General features: G+C 45.4%; 2 protein-coding genes across 6 annotated transcripts in view; one reads left to right on the top strand and one right to left on the bottom strand.

The window, feature by feature from the left end:
- Positions 1-6,766, bottom strand: part of KDM2B (lysine demethylase 2B) — a 116,782-nt gene extending 110,016 nt beyond the window's left edge. For 4 of the 5 annotated variants that reach the window (XM_032705531.1, XM_032705534.1, XM_032705532.1 and 1 more), the window contains exon 1: positions 275-533. In XM_032705531.1, the coding sequence (XP_032561422.1) occupies positions 275-325 (51 nt within the window). In that variant the 5' untranslated portion in view covers positions 326-533. Of the gene's footprint in view, positions 1-274; positions 534-1,200; positions 1,325-6,098; positions 6,173-6,635 lie in introns of those variants that run through there. The other variant, XM_032705535.1, reaches the window with a different exon arrangement.
- A 287-nt stretch (positions 6,767-7,053) lies between these two features.
- Positions 7,054-18,085, top strand: ORAI1 (ORAI calcium release-activated calcium modulator 1). The gene is made up of 2 exons (XM_032705886.1): positions 7,054-7,304; positions 14,795-18,085. The coding sequence occupies exons 1-2, from the start codon at positions 7,191-7,193 to the stop codon at positions 15,359-15,361; spliced, it is 681 nt and encodes a 226-aa protein (XP_032561777.1). The 5' UTR covers positions 7,054-7,190; the 3' UTR covers positions 15,362-18,085.
- Positions 18,086-18,467: the final 382 nt, after the last annotated feature.

The following is an 18,467-nucleotide window of genomic DNA, read 5'->3' as shown; positions in this document are numbered from 1 at the left end:
TCCCGGCAGCTCTCCCGCCCCGCACAGCCCCGCGGACACGCGCGGTGGATCAGCACAAACCCGCACCCACCGGAAAAAAAAAAAATAATCCGTGATCGTCCCACCCTGCCCTTCCCTCGGTTCCATTCCGCCCCTTCCCCGCTGCCTCAGCCGCGCGCTTGCAAACTAAGTCGCTCCTCTGCCTACGTCCCGCATGCATTGCTCCCTTTGCAAACAATTAAGCAAAATCAATTAAAAGGCACGAATAGGAAAGAGACCGAAGCCAGCTACACACCAATCTTCTTCCAGAGTCTTTCTTTGCCTCCATTTTTTTTGAGAGTTTCATCACTTATTTGTCAACAGTTCCTGTCCTGCATTTTTGGCCCAAATGGGGAGGAGGCAAAACAAAAGCCATCCAGGGCTCGCTAAAGTTTTGCAATTTTGCACCAGCACTTTTTTTTTTTTTTCGGGGGGGGAGGAGGGGGAGGGAAGGGGAGGGGGGCGGCGGCGATGCCTTTTGCAAAGTCCTAAGGAACCATGTTCAGGCGCTGCGTGCGGAGCGGGGGCGCAGGCGTCGCAGTGCCCGGAACGTAAACAGCGGCGGGGCCGGGGGGGTGACGGGGGGGCGGACCGGGGACACGGCTCGGTACCGGCGCTGCGGGGTTTGATGGCCGGGGGCACCGCACAGGACCGGCGGGGGGCTGGCCGGGATGGGGGGCTGGCCGAGGTACCGGGGCGGTACCGACTCAGGGCTGGCGGGGGATCGGGGCGGTACCGGCGCTGGGCCGGCCGGGATGGGGGGAATGCCCGAGGCACCGGGGCTGTACCGGCGCTGGGCCGGCCGGGATGGGGGGAATGCCCGGGGTACCGGGGCGGTACCGGCGCTAGGCTGGCTGGGATACGAGGGGAATGCCCGGGGTACCGGGGCGGTACCAGCCCTGGTCTGGCCGCCGGCCCCGCCGTGCGGGGCTCGGTCACGAGTGCTCGGCACGCAGGCGCTGAGCGGCCGCGGGGGGACGGGGACGGGGCCCCACAAAGGCGCGGATGGTCCCAGGGTTGGTACCGCAGCGCCCGGGACGTGCCCCAAGAGTTGAGCGGTTCCGCTTAACCGGGGAGAATTTGGGCTCCGCGCCGGTGTCCGGCCCCAACGGCGTAAAGCCGGGGTAAAGAGTGGCGAGTGAATGTGGCAAACATTTGAAAATAATCTTATAATATGCAGACCTGGGGTTATTGTGGTGGTAGCTTCGCTCTGTGTCTCTGCCGCACGTGCGGCTCGGCGGTAACTGCGCCCCGGCACCGCTCCCAGCACTGCACCCACGTGTCTGGTGAGAACCGGCCATAAAACCTATAATGGATTATAGATGGTGTTAAATATGTCTTAAATAAAGCAGAATTGCCTTTGTAATAAGCATTTAGAACAGATAGTTAGAAATCCCCTGAAAAACTAGGTAAAAACGCTCTGAAGTAGCTGCTGATACAAAAAGTCTGCAGGATGGAGATGCTGCAATTCCTAAAAGTATCGGTGGATCTCATTTCTACAACACCCACTCACAGCTACTCTGACTTGATGCTGAGCAAATATTGGGACCATCTGATTGCAATAGCAGGGTCAGAGTGCAGGTTTTGAACAGCCTCCAGGTTCCACAGCGTGGCTCCTCTCTGAAGTGACATCCTTTACCTCCCCTCCACACCCCCCAAGAAAGGGAACATCAAAGGGTACCCAAGCCCAGGCCCGGGGCTGATGGCTTTTGGCAGTGCTCCTCTGGTTTGCTTTTTGCAATCAGTTAAACGTCCTAGGTACTATATGAAATACATTGAGTATGATGCAAAATGTAAAGCACATTAAAATTCAACTTTGCAGGCCTTGCTGTTCATCTCTTTGCAAAGATCCCTATTTTAATGATGCATGACATGTGGATAAAGGCAGGAGAGCACAGAATTCTAACAGGATTTAAGGGAATGAGCTTCTCCTCCTGCTTCTGCCAAGAATTGTTTGCAGAAACTTGAAAAATCATGTAATCTTTCTCTAACATCTCCCTATTTGCAGATGATTGAACTTTATTATCGTATGGAAGTGTTTTATAGGCTATATATTGAAGTGTGGATTCCAGATGTCTGTTGGAGCAAGTGCATTATTAATCCATAATCCTGAGGAGATATGTACGTATCTCAACCTTTCAGCCAAGATTACTCAAACTTAAAATTAAATACACGTGTACATCTGTAGGATTGAGGCCAGAGTACAAGATAAATGGATGTTTCTAGAGAATCATCAGCAAAAAACACATCATCCATCCATTCCAAAAAAGTCCACCAAAAGAGACAGAACAGAGACATAAAAGAAAATCAACTCATTTTTCTAAATATTCTTTTTCAGACACGAACAATCTTAGACTCTTGGTGTATCAAGCAAACCCATCAAGGACTGTATCCATCACATACACCTGGAAACACCAGAGCACATTATGGAAGTGTGGAAGTAAATGTTTCAGAAATACCACAATTTCTATCTATAGATCTCCAAAAATAGAAAACACTTGTTTAACCTTGTTTTAAGACAGAAATGATTCCTAGTCAACTGCAGTTCATTGTACCATGGAAATAATCTCTGTATTAATTACAAAAAAAAGTCTCAAAAGAACTAGGGAAAAAAGGGGGGGAGGTAGGCTGTGGATGATGAGAATGTCCATATCCACAGCTGCATTAGGTAGGATAAAAGCATTTAGAAGCAATATTAAACCCCTGTGCTGCAGGACCCAGATTAAAGTGCTGGCTGCTGAGGGTTGGGGGCTGGTTTCCCTGCTGAGCAGATCATGCCAGAGTTTTCCAAAAGTGCCCAGAGCTGGGCCCCATCAGGCAGCGCTTGGAATGGGACAGCCCAGGGCTGATACAAACCTGGTCTTCTTCACAGTCAAAAATATGGGAAAACCACTCATATTAACACTGTGATACAGTATCAAGACCACAGTATCCATCCTGTGGAAAGGGAGCAGTCGTTGTTGGGAAAGGGGCTGGGCCAAACTCTGAAAAAAGCACTAAAACTTTCTTTGCTGGATATTAATGTAACATAAAGTATTTAAGATCTAATCATGCTATGGCCTGGATCCTGACCTTGTTATTGTGAAACTAGGAGCTGTCATTTAATTAACCTTGTACTGCAGAGCTCTTGCTAAAACCAGAACTGAAGTGCTGTGCCTAGGAAGGCTGAATGAAGAAATGGGTTCATTTCACCCCACTGACCTCTAAAACATAGTTACTTCCCATTGGATAGAATAGACTGAACTAATCTTAAAACATTTTTTTAAATATTTTTTATCCTGTAAGACCTACCATTCTACACCTTACCATAGGTTAAGATGGAAGATGAGATATTTAACTATTTCATTGGTTTCTGAAGGAAGTTAAAATACAATTTTTTTCCTAGATATGACACGTCCAAATCTTTCCCCTGCAGAAATTCCATTAACTAAACTTTAAGCTCTGCTTCAGATGAGATTTGAAGAGATGTTTGCCTTAACCTCCTTGGGATTGCTGACAACCCTTTATTTGCCTTTTGCAACTTCAAATGTGTCGTTTTTAATGCAGAACTGCCATGATTTCCACTTTGGGGTGCCCTGATTCGGTTTGGGTACAGCAACAGGAACAAATGGAAGTGCTGATTTGCATGTGAAGCTGGAGATAGGTTTTAGAAAAGCTGCTCTGGCGAGGGCAGCACCGCGGCGTGCTCAGCACCGGATCACATTAATCACAGGGTACTCAGCGAACCTATTCAGCCTCCTACAGAAAATACAGAAGTACATTTTTAGCAGGCAAAGCAAAGAACTATGAGTATCCTTGTGACAGTCTACAGATTTCTCAGGGCTCTCTGGAAAGAAACTTGGACTTCTGCCACCTGCTCCGATTGTGTTCATGCATAAATGATCCAGAGAATGGGTTGACATTACCTCTAATTAGGGGTAATAACAGCCTGCTGCTGAAAGGGCCCGTTCCCTTTCTCTTGCGTGTCCATCCCTCACTTCCCCTGCTTTCCTTCGTGGAGCCACGAGGCAAGTCAGTTCAGTGACCTGATCCAGCAGAAAACTCAGCCATTAAGAAAAAAAAAAAAAAAAATGTTTCTTTCATTAGGTCAGTTCACTGAAGCTCAGTAGCCATTTGAGTGCGATCCACGGGCTGGAGAGGGGTGAGATGAAGGGAGAGGGCAGGACTACACCCTTATGGTGGCCTTCTGCAATTGCACGGGTCACAGGTGACAGCAAAGCCCGGCTCTGAGCCCCAGCGTGGCTTCAGGACTCACTGACACATTTCTAAGAGTTAATTAAGCAGGGCTGACTCTTAGTTTCAGCTAACTCTGGAGTGGCAGTGTAGAGGTGTGTAATAATGAGTAATAGAGTTGGGAATAAAATCATGTATCCTGTTTAGTTTGTGCCTCAGAATGGAGCTGTGAAATGGAACAGAAAGGGGGAAAAGGGTGCACTGCCACAGTCCTTGTGTTTTAGTTGCAGAAGAAAGCTTGACCCTTAATTTGTGTTTTCCAGTTTAACAAACCGATTTTTAAATTTCATATAGGAAAGGAGATGGTCGTTTCAAAGCTACAGCACTGGGGCTTGAAGCTTAGAATGACACATGGGTTTGGTTTGAAAAAGGAGATGAGGTGAGATTTCTTTGCTGATTCTGTAGGTCCTTTTCCATACTCTTTCTTTGAATGTAATATGAACCCAGCAGTAGATCAGTGTGCAGTGCTGTTGTATCTTTCAAAACCCTTCCCAATAAACAGGAAAAAGAGTGATGGACAGAAAAATAGTGGAACAGTGGGTTCAGAGAGCCTATTTTAACACAATTATTTAGAAAGACACTTGAAGTCCTCAGATTTATGTCTCTTTGAAGGTGTTCTGTTTTTTTTTTCTTTAGAGAAATCTGTTTTTAGGGAACAGGTCAAGACCCAGGTGTTATTAGTGCAATAGTACTGGCCCATGATGTAACAGTTCAACCATAATTTTGTGCAGAAACAAGAAGAAATAGTGAAATATCCATGTTGTTTATGTACATGTACAGAAACATGCCATGGCTTATGAGCTGCAGTGTAAAATATTCCTAAATTCATGATTCCGTGGGAACTAAATGACAGAGACTTAAATGTTTGTTTGAGATGTGGAGTTTTATGTTACTGTTTTTTGATAGTTATCATGTCTCCCAAGAAAAAGTCATAAAGAAATCACAATCAGTTTGTTACTCACTGCTTTGCCATGTGGTGCTCAGACAGCCTCAGGCACCAGTGGGGAACACAGAAAATGCTGGTTGTGGGATGAGGTCTTCTGGGGGTTTTGTTTGTTTATTTGTTTGTTTGTTTGTTTTTTAAGAATTAAAGCACGCCAAAGAAACAGTAGTATTTTATAATCCTAGAATCATTCTGGTTGGAAAAAACCTTTAAGATCATGAGTCCAACCACAAAACTAATGGTGCCAAATCCACCCCTACACAGCAGTACTGTCACCCATAAAGGAGAAAGAAGGTGGACAACACTCCATGGAGTCAGTGATACAAGAGCAAAGGCTTGTTCTTCTACAGAGGTGTTTTAAAGCCTCTGTAGATAAAAATCTCACCCAAAGTTGTTTATAACAAGAAGATGACTGTGTTTATTTCCTGAGAAGGGAAGGAGATCAAATCTAGGTGGTAATAAACGGTTGTTTCAGAATGCCTCTGAAGACTTCAAATCGTTAAGACTGTTCTTCTTGGATGCTTCAACTACATCTTTTTAAAAAGAATGCCTTGTAAATGAAAAGCATCCAGTGACCTTGTTGGTACAGATTGTTCTTTTCTGTGCTTTAGTAAATGAACGACCTTGCAAATCAGAAAGGTGTGAAGAGAGGAACAGAGCAAAAATGTTAACGACAATCTGCAGGGTTTTAAATGTCAAGGCAATACAAAATAACCAATGCTTTTGGTCGCTAATGGAACTAGCATGGATTCAGCTGTATGTGACCACCCATGTGCCTGTAAATAGTCCAGTATTATTTCTATTGTTCGAATTATATTTTTCTTACTGGAAATCGATAGCAACAGGTTTGTTTCTGACTCCCGACCCACAAATTTGATACGGCTCAAGCACTGTATGGCCTCACCTTTTCAGGAATAATCTTCATAACTGTGCCATGTGTTAGCTGGGGAGTTCTGCTCTACACCTCATTTTTCCCCTCTGTAAAACAGAGAAAAAATAAATTGAGGTTTAAAGGGTTTATGTGAACATGGTAATAAAACATCTTTCAACACTAGCATGTCTATCTGTTGAAATGTTCTGCTTAATCAACCTTATCAACCACTTGCTGATAAAAACGGGTTTATCAGGAGCTCTGGGCCTACAGAATGTGAAGACCTGAACTACGTGACAAAGGATTAGGTGGATCAGTGTTAAGTGGAAGTGAGGGTGGACCCTCACCCCAGGACATACATAGGTTAAATGTTTCAGCTTTTCAGGAGGGGAGTCTGCAGCAGGAAGGGGTTGAGACCAGGCTTTGTGGTTGTTCTGAGGGGAGGACACCCCGTCCTGTCTGCCCCGAGCACAGGGGCCCCACAGGGGGCTGGGGGGCACGAGCCCCCCGGGAGCTACAGATTTAACTCTGCTACTCAGATTCAACTCCAGCTTCAACCGAGCTGCTCACCGGGAGAACGCGCCCGGGGCTCCAGCCGGGGCTTGGCGCGGGGGTTCGACCGTACAGACCCGCCGAGGGACCGCGGCTTCCTCAGGGGCTGGAGCCCCTCATGGACAGAAGCCGGGGCTCCCTCAGGGGGGGCTCCCTCAAGGGCAGGGCCGGGGGTCCCTCAGGGGCAGGGGCGGTGACCCCTCCCCGTGGCGCCCCCTGGCGGCCGCAGCGCACAGCGCCCCCGGCGCGCGCCGCCCGCCCTCAGCGTGTCCCTCGAGGCTGCCGGGAAGCGGCGGCGCGGGGCGGGGCCGGCTCCTTCCGCGCGGGCCAATGAGATGGCGGCGGGGCGGGCCTGAAGGGCGTGGACAGACGCACCACCCAATGGTGTGCCGCGGGCGGGGCCGCGGGCGGGGTGCGCAGCCTCGCGGAGCGTGCGGCGGGCGCGGCCCCGGCCCGGCAGAGCCGCGGCGCCGCCATGGGGTGTTAGCGCGGCCCGGCCCGCTCCGCACCGACCAGTCGCGCCTGCCGCCCCGCTCCGCTCCGCCGCGCCCCTCCGCCCGCCGCCCCGAGCCCATGAGCCTGAACGAGCACTCGATGCAGGCACTGTCCTGGCGGAAGCTCTACCTGAGCCGCGCCAAGCTGAAAGCCTCCAGCCGCACCTCCGCGCTGCTCTCCGGCTTCGCCATGGTGAGCGCCCGGCCTGGCCCGGCGGGCGAGGGGGCGGCTCGGGGCCGGGGCGGGGAGCGCTGCCACCGCTTCTCCTGGTGCCGACCGGTGCTCGTCGCCTCCCCGCGGCTGTGGCTGCAGCGGGGCGGGGACGGGCCGGGGCCGGGCGCTGTCCCCGCTGCGGTGGATGCTCCCTGGGGACCGGGGTGGGCGCTGCAGCCCCTTCCCTGGCAGTGCTCCCGGGCAGCGGCGGAGGCGCGGGGCGCCCCGGAAGCAGCGGGTCCGTGCGGGGTGCCCGGGGGTTCGTTTGCTCTGCAGAGCTTCACGCGATGAATTAGGAGCTGCCTCTCCGCTTTTACCTCCGCCGGACAGTGCAGGGTTTGTTGGATCGTAGCGGATCTTCCCCGCGGAGGATGCTCGGGGCCGCAGAAGCCGCGTGTGCCGCGGGCAGCCCCGCAGGGCGGTGAGCGCGAGATCACCGGGGCGTATTTCGGGGTTTGGGTTCACTCCGGTGTCAGGTGCGAAAGGCCGGGCCCGGTGCCCCGCAGCGCTGCCTGGGTTGCGGTGCTTCCCCTCCCGCTCCGCTTCCCGGACCGCACGCTTTGTGCAGCAGTTGCACTGGAGCTGCTTTCAGATAAATTAAGAAAAACAACTGATTGAAGTTGGCGGTCTCTCTCCGACTCGTTACATCCGTTATCAACCCTTTGCAGTTGCGAAGTTTCTCATTTTTTAGTTACGGAAACCAGAGGTGTTGCTTACTTTGCAGTTTAGTGCGTGGTTTAGGAATGGGTTTTGTTGTGTTTTGCTTTCGGGTTTGATGTGAGGTAACCCAGTGTAGTAATCCGAATTGTCTTAGATGAAAGCTCCATATAGGTGGAAATACGGTTACTTACCGACTTCCCCATCAGTCCAGTCCTCTGACCTACGAAGCTGCAAACTCTGCCCTCAGCCCCTTCATGCATCTGTTAAAAACGCCTCATAGTTTAGAAATACCGAATTGCGCTGCTCTGACTTGCTTTGTCTTAATTTTTTGACCCTCTTTTAACATACTGGGTATTTTCAGCCGTAGGATTTACTCCCCTCCAGAGCCATTGTTCCATTGATGCTGTCGGGAAACACAGCAGCCTTCTGACGGTCAAATAAATGTCACTGTCCTCCTTCAATGGCTAAAAACAGACCACAGCTCTTCGGGGAGGTGGTGGAACTGCTGTTGGTTTGAGTGACAGGCGGCTGTGTTCGTGTGGCGTGTTTGAGTTGGTTCTCCTTGGGAAACGCATCCAGCCGGGAGCTCACTCACTCGCTGCTCCTGCTTAATGAGTTTTCCTTGTTGTACATCCCCTCTCCTGTGTCAGAGCAGTTTGTCAGGGTGGCTGCTCGAGTCAGAGAGAAGAAGGAAAAAAAACCTGTTGTTTGTTGGTTTTTACAAATTTTCATTTAAGTGAGGTTGCATCTCAATGTAAATGCTGTTGTTTTAAAGTTGTACTTAATGTCTTAAATTCCTTTGAGTTTTCTCTAAATATATAGTATGTGGACTCTCCAAGTCCATGGATGTATGAGGTGAGGCTTCTTTTACTTCCTTCTTGATTCTTTAGAATAATTCTAGTTTGGTTGAAAACTGCTGCTTTTCAGTTTGTTGTTTAGGGTATTTCAGGAAAAAGCCACTTTGTTCTGATTAACAGAATCTCCAGTGTCCAGGAATGTTATGTGTGAACATTCATACTTTAATTTTTCTGAAGTTCCCCCTTAAAAACATCGATTTTTTTTCTTCCTTTTACAAGATCTCACTGAAAATCCACCTGTAACCTCTTTGGTTTTGCTCTGATGGACAGTTCTCTAGCTGAGACTTCCTAGTCTGTTTTCAGAAGAGCTGACTTAACATTCAAGTATTTTTAGTTTTCTTTTTAAAAACTTTCCTTATCTTTTAGAGTTGCCTTTCTGCCTTGAAAAGCTGTTCTGCTGTCACACCTATGCCTTGTTTCCTGACTGCAGCGGGTTCTTTGGCACCTGATATTTGAATAAAATGCTGCTGAAGTACAATCTAGTCTTGGATCAAAGCTACAACAGCAAGGAAGCCTCACTGTTCCTCTATTTTCCCTATCACACAAGGAAGAACGAGCTTAAATGACACATCCAGGACCACCCAGTGAATTGATGGGAATTGTCAGGAGTGGAATGTGCTGGTTTCCAAGCCAGCCCTATTGATCCTTGCTCTTTGGTTAAACAGTGCTTGCATCCTGTAGTATGAGCAAAGTTTATCCCTGCTAAACAGTTCCCTTTTTGTGTATAACTGCAGCCATTTTGCACAGTTTATTCCCTCAGGATTGGTTCCGCGTGCCGTGGGGAAACGAACCGTGCCAAAGGCCCGAGATTGCCTCGGTCACTGATGTGGAGTATGAAGTGCTCAGCCAGGTTTCAAGCCCTGAAGTGTCACGTTTCCTCAGAGAAGATTAAAAACCTGTTTTACAGTTAGTTTTGTTTCAGAGCTGCTCGTGAGGATTTGCCACCGTGTGTGAACTTAAGAAGCAGTTGCAGGGTCTGGTGTTGGCAACTGCTGTGGGAGCAGAGCTCCCGCCAGTGAACCCGAGCATTTCCTCCATGCAGGTTTCCATGGATGCTATCATCCAGTGCCATATGTCTGAGGGAAAATCCATGAGGCTTATCATCTTCATTTAGTACAATTTCCCAGTTTATGGGGCCAGCAAGTAATATCAATCCCCCAAATTGTTAGAGGTAAAGAGATTGTAGGGTGTGTGCAGTCCATGGAAGAATGGAGGATTCCCTCCATGTACCGGTGAGGGCATCAGGTATTTTTCACTTCTGTGTTATACCCCAGATATTGATGTATGATATTTTTCTCCCTCATGCCTGGCTTTATCTGTTTTTATTTCCCAGTCCAGTTTATTTGAATGCTGGAAATATTTTGCAGATTGTATCCAATACTGCAAGCACTGGCTCATCCACACCTAGAGCAGCAGAATTGAGAGCTCCAGAGGAGACAGGCTGCTGGCAGGTTATTTTTGTTCGAACAATTAATCTGACTTGTTGGTGTAATTTTGTCACCAGGGATGCATCACACAGTAGTATGACAATGTCATGATATGGGAGTCAGGAATCAAAGGAAGTTGTTAGATCCCGATAGTCATCAAAGTGGAAAACTCAATGTCACCTCTTGCCACCAATTAACAGCTTTGTGGAAATAGCTGAGTCAAAACTAGGGGTCTGAATTATACACTGTGGTTGGCTTCATTATAAATAGGATTTGGAGGAAGTTATTTACCAGACAGCACAATTTTCTTTTTAATACTTTGAGTGCTTCAAGCTGGCTGGGCTTTGTCTAGATGGGAATGTATACACTTCAAATATTGAATATCATCAAAGAACTGTCAACTCTTGCCTTTGAAATATACCCAGAATGGTCTTCTGAAAGCAGCTCCCATCATATTCTGCAGAATGACTGTGGTGATAAATATTTATGAATCTGATTTCCATCACAGCAGTTGGTGTTGAGGTGCTGCAGGGCTGGACGGGACCCGCTGCTGTCAGAGCTGTACAGGTGCTCAAGGCAGCACAGTGCTTGTCTAGTACAGGTCACTCTGCAGTTTTAAATACTAAAATGGTCTCTGTAGAAGTTTTTTATCTGTATTTGACTGGATTGCTGTAGAATAACATGAAACAGCAGCATTTTATAACCTGCAGGAAGGTGTTACAGGCCCGGCTTTGTGGCTTCTGCCACCACTTACTTTTACATCGCTGTGGTGCTCACGGGTTAGAGCTGCGCTGAAGAATCTTCCCCCACATGAAAAGTTCCTTCTATTCCAGCCATGAAAACAATGTTTTGTGGCTCCTTTGAACGTTCCTGTCTCAGGGTTGTAGATGAGCCAGGCAGGCAATGTGGGGGCCTTGCTGTTCTGTCATAGTTTGAAGGATGTAAAGGTGACACTGAGCCTCTGGCTGATCTCGCCCTGTGCTTATTGAATAGATTTACTTTAAGTTACACTGTGCAGAGGTAATACCTCCTCAAGATGCATTTGCTCCAGTCATCTGGGTATTGCCTTTTCATGTTTGCTAGCAAAATGAAATGAAATCCTTGTTTGTATTCCATTGTTGGTGTCAGGAAATATTAATGTGTTTTGTCATTCTGCAACGTACAGTAATTACAGACTCGAGATCCTGGACTAAAGGATAAATGATGCTTAGTTTCCCTTCTGTATAAAACCAGAAATAAGATCATTATTTTGAGTTATCTGTTTTTAATTTCCGGTGAGTTATTCTGGCTCATACACAATTCTCTCTCTGAGTTGTTTATAACTCTTCATGAATGGTGCAGACAGTCTGTGAGAGCCTGGCTCTGAGCCTTTCTCTCTGGGGTGAATAGTCCTGTCAGGAAAACAGGGAGCCAGCCAGGAGTGCTGATTTCCACTGATGCTGTGACACTCATTTCATTCGTGACTTTCCTCTGCAGCACTGGCTACTGATTTCAAAAGCAATGATTTTGATAAGCATATGATTTTAATTTAAAAGCAGGAGCTTTATTTAAGCCCCTCTGGTCTAATAAGACGTGGGAACATTTTAAATAAGCAAAGTAAACTTGGTCAGGATATCAAACTGAAAAAAAATTAAAATGCAGATTCTTCTAGAGGGCAAATTGTTAAATTTTTTACAATATGGTAGTAATCAGGCTGCCATGACTCTGAAATCCAGGACTGTGGAAGGTTTAACATGGTCATGTGCCAAAACTCAGTTATCTTCTGAAAACATCTGAATGCCCACCATTTTTAGGCTTATGAGAGCCTTCAGTCTTGAGTCTTAATGTCATGAGAGTCCTTTAATTTTGTCAAGAGCTGTAGTAAATCTGCCAGTCATATCTGTAGGATGATCTGAAGTTAAAGTTAGCTCTTCTTTGAAGCAGGGATTAGACCAGATGACCTCTTGAGGAGTCTTCCAGCCCATGTTACACTGTGATTATGCAGCAGGGCAGGGCGTTTGCAGCGGGGCAGCTGCGCAGTGGAAATCATGCAGCAAGTGTTCAGAGGAGCTTTAAAAGTGGTGAAGGAAAAGGTGCAGAACATGTTGTGTTGGAAACTGTGCAGCCCTGCCCTGAGCAGGTCTTCTGGACAGGAAAATATCCTGCCTGGAACATCAGCATGTACCTGTGAGTTCAGGCTTTGTGTGGATTGGGATCATGTCCGGTGACCTCACCTGGGCCTTGTTCTTGCAGATGTTACCTTACAGGAGCTGTTGGGAGCTGTTTATTTTGGAATTGCAGCGTGAGCAAAGGCGGGAAGAACTTCTGCCACTTCGCATCACTGTTAGAAAACAGGCATGGGGCCTCATGATGAAAAATGGAGCTTTTTGTTTTAGGTGCCTGGCTCAAGCTTGGCCCAGGAAGTAAACTTGCAATTGAAAAGAGTTGGCAGTTTTTCTGCTTGTTTACACTGAAAGAGTTCCCAGATTAGCTTTCTTGAGAGTTTGAGGAGACAGAAAACATGAACTGATTTTTCACTTACAGGTCAAGTTGGGGTTACTCTGCCAGACATGAACACAAGGAGTTCAAAATCAGATGCCTGATATCATTACTACGTGGAGGCATTGATTAATGGAAATATAAAATGTCTTCGATGTTTGGTGAATTAAATGCATCAATTCTTAAAAGAAAATTAAGTCTTTATCTAATGAATCTCCTTAGTGTCATAGTTATGTTAACATACTACTAGGATGAAGAATTAAAGTGCCTTGCCATGCTGGATGGTTTTGAGTCTAGACACACCAGAAGACTTAAAAAAAAATAAATTTGATAAGTATGAAAATGAATCCTTGGTGGTGAAGGATTGCAATTGTTCTGTGAAAAACACACGAAGCCCAGCATCCCACGAGTATGTTGGGACTTAACAAGCAATCCTGACAACCAAATGTTTATCCTCTCAAATGTGAAGTTTCCCACGACTAAAAAATGGTATTTTTAAATCTTTGAGCAAGAATTGTATATGCATTAATATAATTTCTTGTTGAGTTTCTTGTAACACTTGGAAACTGTTCGCTGGTTGACTGAGCGGTGAGGCTTATGAGAAGAAAAGCTTTCAATAAAGGAATTAAAAAATTGGCAAATGGCCTTGAATGCCTGTTGAAACATGTCTGAGCAGAACCCTTGGTTGCCTTAATAGATTTGGTGCATTAGTGATCAGGTGTTCTGGTGTCCTGGAACGTGTGTAGGAAGGTGGGATGCAGGACTAGGTGTAGCTTGGCTCAGCTCTTGCACAGTAGTGAGGTTTGAATGTTCTTCCTGCTTTTGCAGCTGTCTTCGGGTCCTGGTTTCCATGCCTCCCTGCATCCATGAACCCACACTTCAGGAATTTTTCTTCCTATCAGCTTGATGTGCTTATATTTCAGATTACTGTTAGGTTTTTTTCCTCTGCACTTTAAATGTATTTTGTCTGCTTAATGAATTCCTTTGAGAAAGTACACTGAACACAGAGACCTTGGTGCATTGTTCCCTCTTTGGAACAGTGCTTTGTCTGAAAGTCAAATTTGTCAGGAAAGATTATTCAGGAGAGCTGCTGGGATTAATGTCACTCATCAATTGCACATGCATAAAACCACCTGACAGTTTTAAAACCTTTAAAAAGGCATTCTAGTTCATTTTCCTTATTCTGAGCTGGGTTTATGAGTTTCCTAGTGATGTTATTTATTGCTGATTTCTGCTCCTGAAGCACAGGATACTTGGAGATCTAAGGGTATAAAAGGGGATGGCTCATACAATAGTGGAGGATCTTTATGAGTTGCCTCATCTTTGGATGAGCAGTGACATGGCTTTCAGAGTGAGGAGCTTGTGATGCCTGGGACCACTGTCCTATCTTTTCTTGGAGTCATTGTCTTTCTTCAGCTCTCACAGGCCTGTTTGGCTGCCATGGGCATTGTGGAGACTGTCATGTTTTCAATTTGTGTTCTACAGTCTGCTTAAATACTTGAGTGAAAGAATATAGCTGAGAGCCCCATGGAAAGGTGATCTTTTCTCATGAAAGGCTTCTGCTCTTCAGAAGTTAAACCCAAATATGAAGGCTTTTATGTTATGGATATTTAAACGACTTTATGTGATGTTCATTCTACATGTGTATGGGACACAAAATATTTCCTAATACTAAGCAAAATTTATAATCTATAGTGAAAGATCAAAAGCTGCCTCAATAGTATAACATGAAAAAAGAAATGTTTCACTTAAGGAGTCCAGGTGTGTTATTCACAAAGTTTATCTGTTTTGATGGGATGAGCTGGAGTGGGCAAGCTGGTTGTGCTGTAACAGCTTTTCTGCATATTGAAGGTTTGCTCTACAACACAACATTAAGTACAAAACCAGTGGCCTTTTGCTCAGACCTAAATTTGAACCTGATGAAAAGGGTGCAGATGACATGGAGAGAAACGTAAACGCAGACTTATTTTGGTTTAAACTTAAAATAATCTATAGTCAAATAATATGTAATGTAGATAACTGCCTCTCTCTCTCCCTTCCTTTTCAGGTGGCCATGGTGGAAGTTCAGCTCGACGCAGAACACGACTACCCTCAAGGGCTCTTGATAGCCTTCAGTGCCTGCACTACTGTCCTTGTTGCAGTTCACCTTTTTGCACTCATGATAAGCACCTGCATTCTTCCAAACATAGAGGCTGTCAGCAACGTGCACAATCTCAACTCTGTCAAGGAATCTCCTCACGAGCGAATGCACCGGCACATCGAGCTCGCGTGGGCATTTTCTACTGTCATTGGGACTTTGCTCTTCCTTGCAGAGGTGGTGTTGCTGTGCTGGGTGAAGTTTCTTCCTTTAAAGAAGAAAACTGATAATACCCCGCAGGGCAACAGTTCTACCATCACGTCGGGACAGGCAGCAGCCATTGCATCCACGTCTATTATGGTGCCCTTTGGATTGATTTTCATTGTGTTTGCAGTCCACTTCTACCGGTCACTGGTGAGCCATAAAACAGACAGGCAATTCCAGGAGCTGAATGAACTTGCTGAATTTGCACGGCTCCAGGATCAGCTGGATCACAGAGGTGATGCTGTCTCCTCAGCCGTTACCAATTTTGCGTAAACCTGTGCTTCAGGAAGATAACCCCACTGTTCTGCTTCTGCCTTACGTTGACTGCCCTGTGGATGAACGGGTTGAACTGCTGATCACTGTTTGAAGAGAGATTATAAATATTGTTCTAACCCTTTAGAGAAGGAAAAAACATGTTCCTTTCGTGCAGTTTTTGCTATCTGAAGGAAGGGATGGTGGGGTGTGATTGCACTGTGCGTGCAGCCCTCCTCCTGTAAACACTGTCTCGCTTATTTTCTCATTAATGCTGAATGGTGGCTGTATAAATACATGGAAAATAACATTGTACATTTGGGTATTTGCTGGGAATGGGTAAAGAAGTTGTTGAGGTGTTTTTTTTTCTCTGTTTATTTGATGTTGGCATTTACTAGAAGATACTGCTTGTCCAATCCATATTGCATGGCATGATACAAATTACTTGGGACATGCAGCAATTAGCACTTGGTTTCGGTGCTGGTGCTGCTCTCCCTGGAAAGCCTGACAGATGGTAGGAGCGAGAGCTTTCCCACCACTTTCCCCAGTATGTTTTGCTGCCAAGTAATTATTACTTTACTGATTTCTCCAGCGCCTTTTTCCCGTGGCACTTACACATTTTGTAACTTGCTAAACACCCCGGACTAGTCTTACTGTGATGTGGTGTGGCCACATGAGTAGGAATGAGACTCGACTCTTCCGTGGAAGAAAATAAAAGCAATAACTGTTTTTAAAGTTCTCATGAGCTGGCAAGTATTATCTGGAGAGATAGATCTGCCTGTTTCTCATTTAGGAATCTTTTTTTAAAAAGGAGGAACTAGATGGAAATTATCACTGGATAATTTTTTTTTTGCTTGAAAATCAGAACCACTGCTGTTTTTTTCCAAGCCAAAGTAGTAATTATTTTATACTTTTATATTGAAAATATATTTTTAATAAATCCTCAGATACAAGCAGCAAAAGGTGCTTTCTCTGTGTTGGATTCCCAAGTAATTAGCTATGCCTTGGTCTTCCTTGTTTAGAAAAGTCTTCTTGCTGAAATGTTGTATATTTAACAACTCATTATACATTTTTTGATTCCAGAGGAATGTGGAAGGCAACTCTTCTGGATGTATATTTATTTATGAAAGTAGATTGTTTGTAATTAATATTGGCTGCTTACTTTCAGACACATCTGTGACAGCAAAGCTACTGTGTCATTCTTTATTTCCTCTTAAAGCAAAAACTTCCATTTGGTCTCCTAGATAAGAAGTTTGTTCAAGAAAGTTTGCAGCAGTTGTCCTGGGCTGCTTCAGTAATTGTGGCTATGTCTAGGAGTGGGATTTTTTGGAATACAGTTCTTCTAGGGAGTGGCTCTGGGATTTAATAGGTAAAAGCTGTTTTTTGAACACAAACTGAGACAGGTTTCAAGCCTTAGGGAAAAAACTTGAGCTCCCTGTCGTAGCTGTCACTGTGGAATGGAAACCTGGGATTTTGACCTGAGACAGGAGTGACTGTGACAGGACAGTGGATTTGTACCTGGCAGCCTGGGCTGAAAGTGGTCTCACCAGGCTTCATCTGGGGTTATCCCAAGGTATTTACAAACTGCAGGATGTGCCTGTGGAGTTTGGGTGCAGACTGTGGTTGCTGCTGCAGGAGCCTCTGAAGCAGATGGGGCTGATCTCTCCTGTCAGCAGCACCGCAGTGCAACGTGTTGACAAGGTCACCCGTGGTGCCTTTGTATTGTCACAAACAACTATAAAAATAAAACCTGCTGGGCTGTTCTTTTCAGCAGCAGTCTCTGTTCACAAGCAGCAAACAGCCTTGCACTTGCTGTTTTCACAAGTCCTTCTGGCATACAGAGGCCAAACTGGATTTTCTCAGCTCTGCCATTACGTTGTGCTTCAAATCTGTTCTATTCCTGATGTAAATCTGATGGTGAGGATTGTAACTACAGTCCCACAGGTGCTCATTCATGGAGCACGGGAAGGATTATGTTAGTAAAGGCATTAAGGAAGCAGCATTCCAAAACAGAAAGTCTTGGTAATAGGCACAAAATGTATTTTCCCATCCTTTACTGGAATACTAGTCCTGTCTTGGGGAAAAACTCCTAAAACCTCTCAGTAAAAGAAGAAAATCTGACTCACACTTGAGCAAAGGGTGCTGTCAGGCTTAAAAATTGTACTTCTGTCCATAAATTGTGTATTTAAAAGTTACACAGTTCTGAAGGAACCCCAGAACATCAGTTTTCCAAGTTTACTTTGTAAAAATTACTTGCTGTCCTGGATAAGCAGCTGAATTTCCTGTTGTTTTGTTAACCTTTTACAAAGTGACAGAGAAGTATGGATTTTTGGTGGGTTTTTTTGTTTAAGAGATACAGACTTCAAAGCTAGTGGGACAACCTTAATTTTAACTTTCTCAAACTGGTAGGCCCTGAGCTAGTGGCACTGTTATTGCAGCTGCTTTTCTGACTCTTTGCTGCACTTTAAGCCATGATATCGAGTATGTTTCTCTCATTTTTCACCTGTGGAAATGGTCATGAAAGTTACACCTCGGGTACCTTTGTCACTGTGTGCCCAGGCAGTAACCAGACACAAATATGTGGATCTAAACATTAAGAGTGCACTTAATTTTTTTTTTTTTTAATCCCTTATTTATACTAACGGTGTTAGGAGGCATTTACCTCAAGCATTTTAAACGTTGGTTATTGTATATCACTTGTTTAGATATAAAATACTTTCATGAAATAAAATCTACTTAATTGTTGCTGATTGTTTGTTATCTAGAGGCCTAAAGTATACTTATTAATTGAAACATGATCTGTTGTAACTTCAAAAGCCATTTTGGGTCACAGGTATGTATTGGGTTAAGTTTGGGGGGAGTTATTTGATTGTACTTTTCTAGGGCCTTGCTTTTATAGTAGATACTAAAAGCCCTCATTCTCTAAGGCAAAGATGTTGAAACCAAGAGGAGTGTGATTTCTTTACAGCAGGAGTAAATCAGAGGAGCTGAGCAGAGTCCCCCTGCCTGTCTTCCAGTGTTTTGCTGCTCGTGGTTTTTCTTTTTTTTTTTTCCTCTTTTATTTTTTTCCTTTCTTTTCCAAAATAATGGGGGTGGGAAGAGGCTACTGAGCAAAGCCAGCTGCAGA

This window comes from Chiroxiphia lanceolata, chromosome 18 (genome assembly GCF_009829145.1).
Source record: "Chiroxiphia lanceolata isolate bChiLan1 chromosome 18, bChiLan1.pri, whole genome shotgun sequence".
NCBI lineage: Eukaryota > Metazoa > Chordata > Aves > Passeriformes > Pipridae > Chiroxiphia > Chiroxiphia lanceolata.
This window is presented reverse-complemented; position numbering and strand designations above follow the sequence as displayed.